At 33.3% G+C, this 882-nt stretch overlaps 1 protein-coding gene across 1 annotated transcript in view; it reads right to left on the reverse strand.

The window, feature by feature from the left end:
* Window positions 1-309: 309 nt before the first annotated feature.
* The window catches only part of LOC111089577, a gene marked incomplete at its 5' end in the record, with an annotated part of 14,327 nt that continues 13,754 nt past the window's right edge, over window positions 310-882 (reverse strand). The window contains one exon of the mRNA XM_022402343.1: window positions 310-395. Coding sequence (XP_022258051.1) covers window positions 310-395 — 86 coding nt within the window. The remainder of the gene's footprint in view (window positions 396-882) is intronic.

The raw sequence follows: 882 nt of genomic DNA on the forward strand, positions 1-882 counted from the left end.
ACAGCATTTTTCTAATAATACTAACGGCATCCAATTCTAGTTATACACCATTTTTCTAATAATACTAACGGCATCCAATTCTAGTTATACACCATTTTTATAATAATACTAACGGCATCCAATTCTAGTTATACAGCATTTTTCTAATAATACTAACGGCATCCGATTCTAGTTATACACCATTTTTCTAATAATACTAACGGCATCCAATTCTAGTTATACACCATTTTTATAATAATACTAACGGCATCCAATTCTAGTTATACAACATTTTTCTAATAATACTAACGGCATTTCAACAATAAGAACTTACCCTTGATCATCTATCAACAGAATCATATCTGATCCATCACCACTTCGGGCAACAAGGCCACTCCCAAAAATCCCAAATACACCTGCAAAATTAACCATGAAAACCATCTTTCTTAATCTGTTACAAATATATTTTCTATTTAGAAAGCAACATAGTTACGATGCTGTATATGCAACCTATAATCATATACCTTCTTCTAAGGTTGTTAGAAGAAAATATATTTCGAGTACCTCTTTGACCCCCAGAAGTGCGAATAAACATTCTAGAAAGAATCAGCTTTCAAATGTTTGTGAGAAAAAAAATCTGAGATAATGCGGGAGCGCCACCTTGGAACAGTATAGCAAAATGTATTTGCAAATAACGTCCTGGCTCGTGCAATTGTTTCATATCTACGTATGAATTCCTGCTGCACATTCACAGAAATTAACAAGCACACACGGTGTAAAACTACTCAGTCTCTCGTTCACTGTCCATGGTGGTCCACACATCAGGGCAGATATTACAGACGGATACTAAGTTGTTCTGGCTTAAGATACATATATATATATATATATATATATATATATATA

Source organism: Limulus polyphemus, unplaced genomic scaffold, assembly GCF_000517525.1.
Source record: "Limulus polyphemus unplaced genomic scaffold, Limulus_polyphemus-2.1.2 Scaffold6675, whole genome shotgun sequence".
NCBI classification, from domain to species: domain Eukaryota; kingdom Metazoa; phylum Arthropoda; class Merostomata; order Xiphosura; family Limulidae; genus Limulus; species Limulus polyphemus.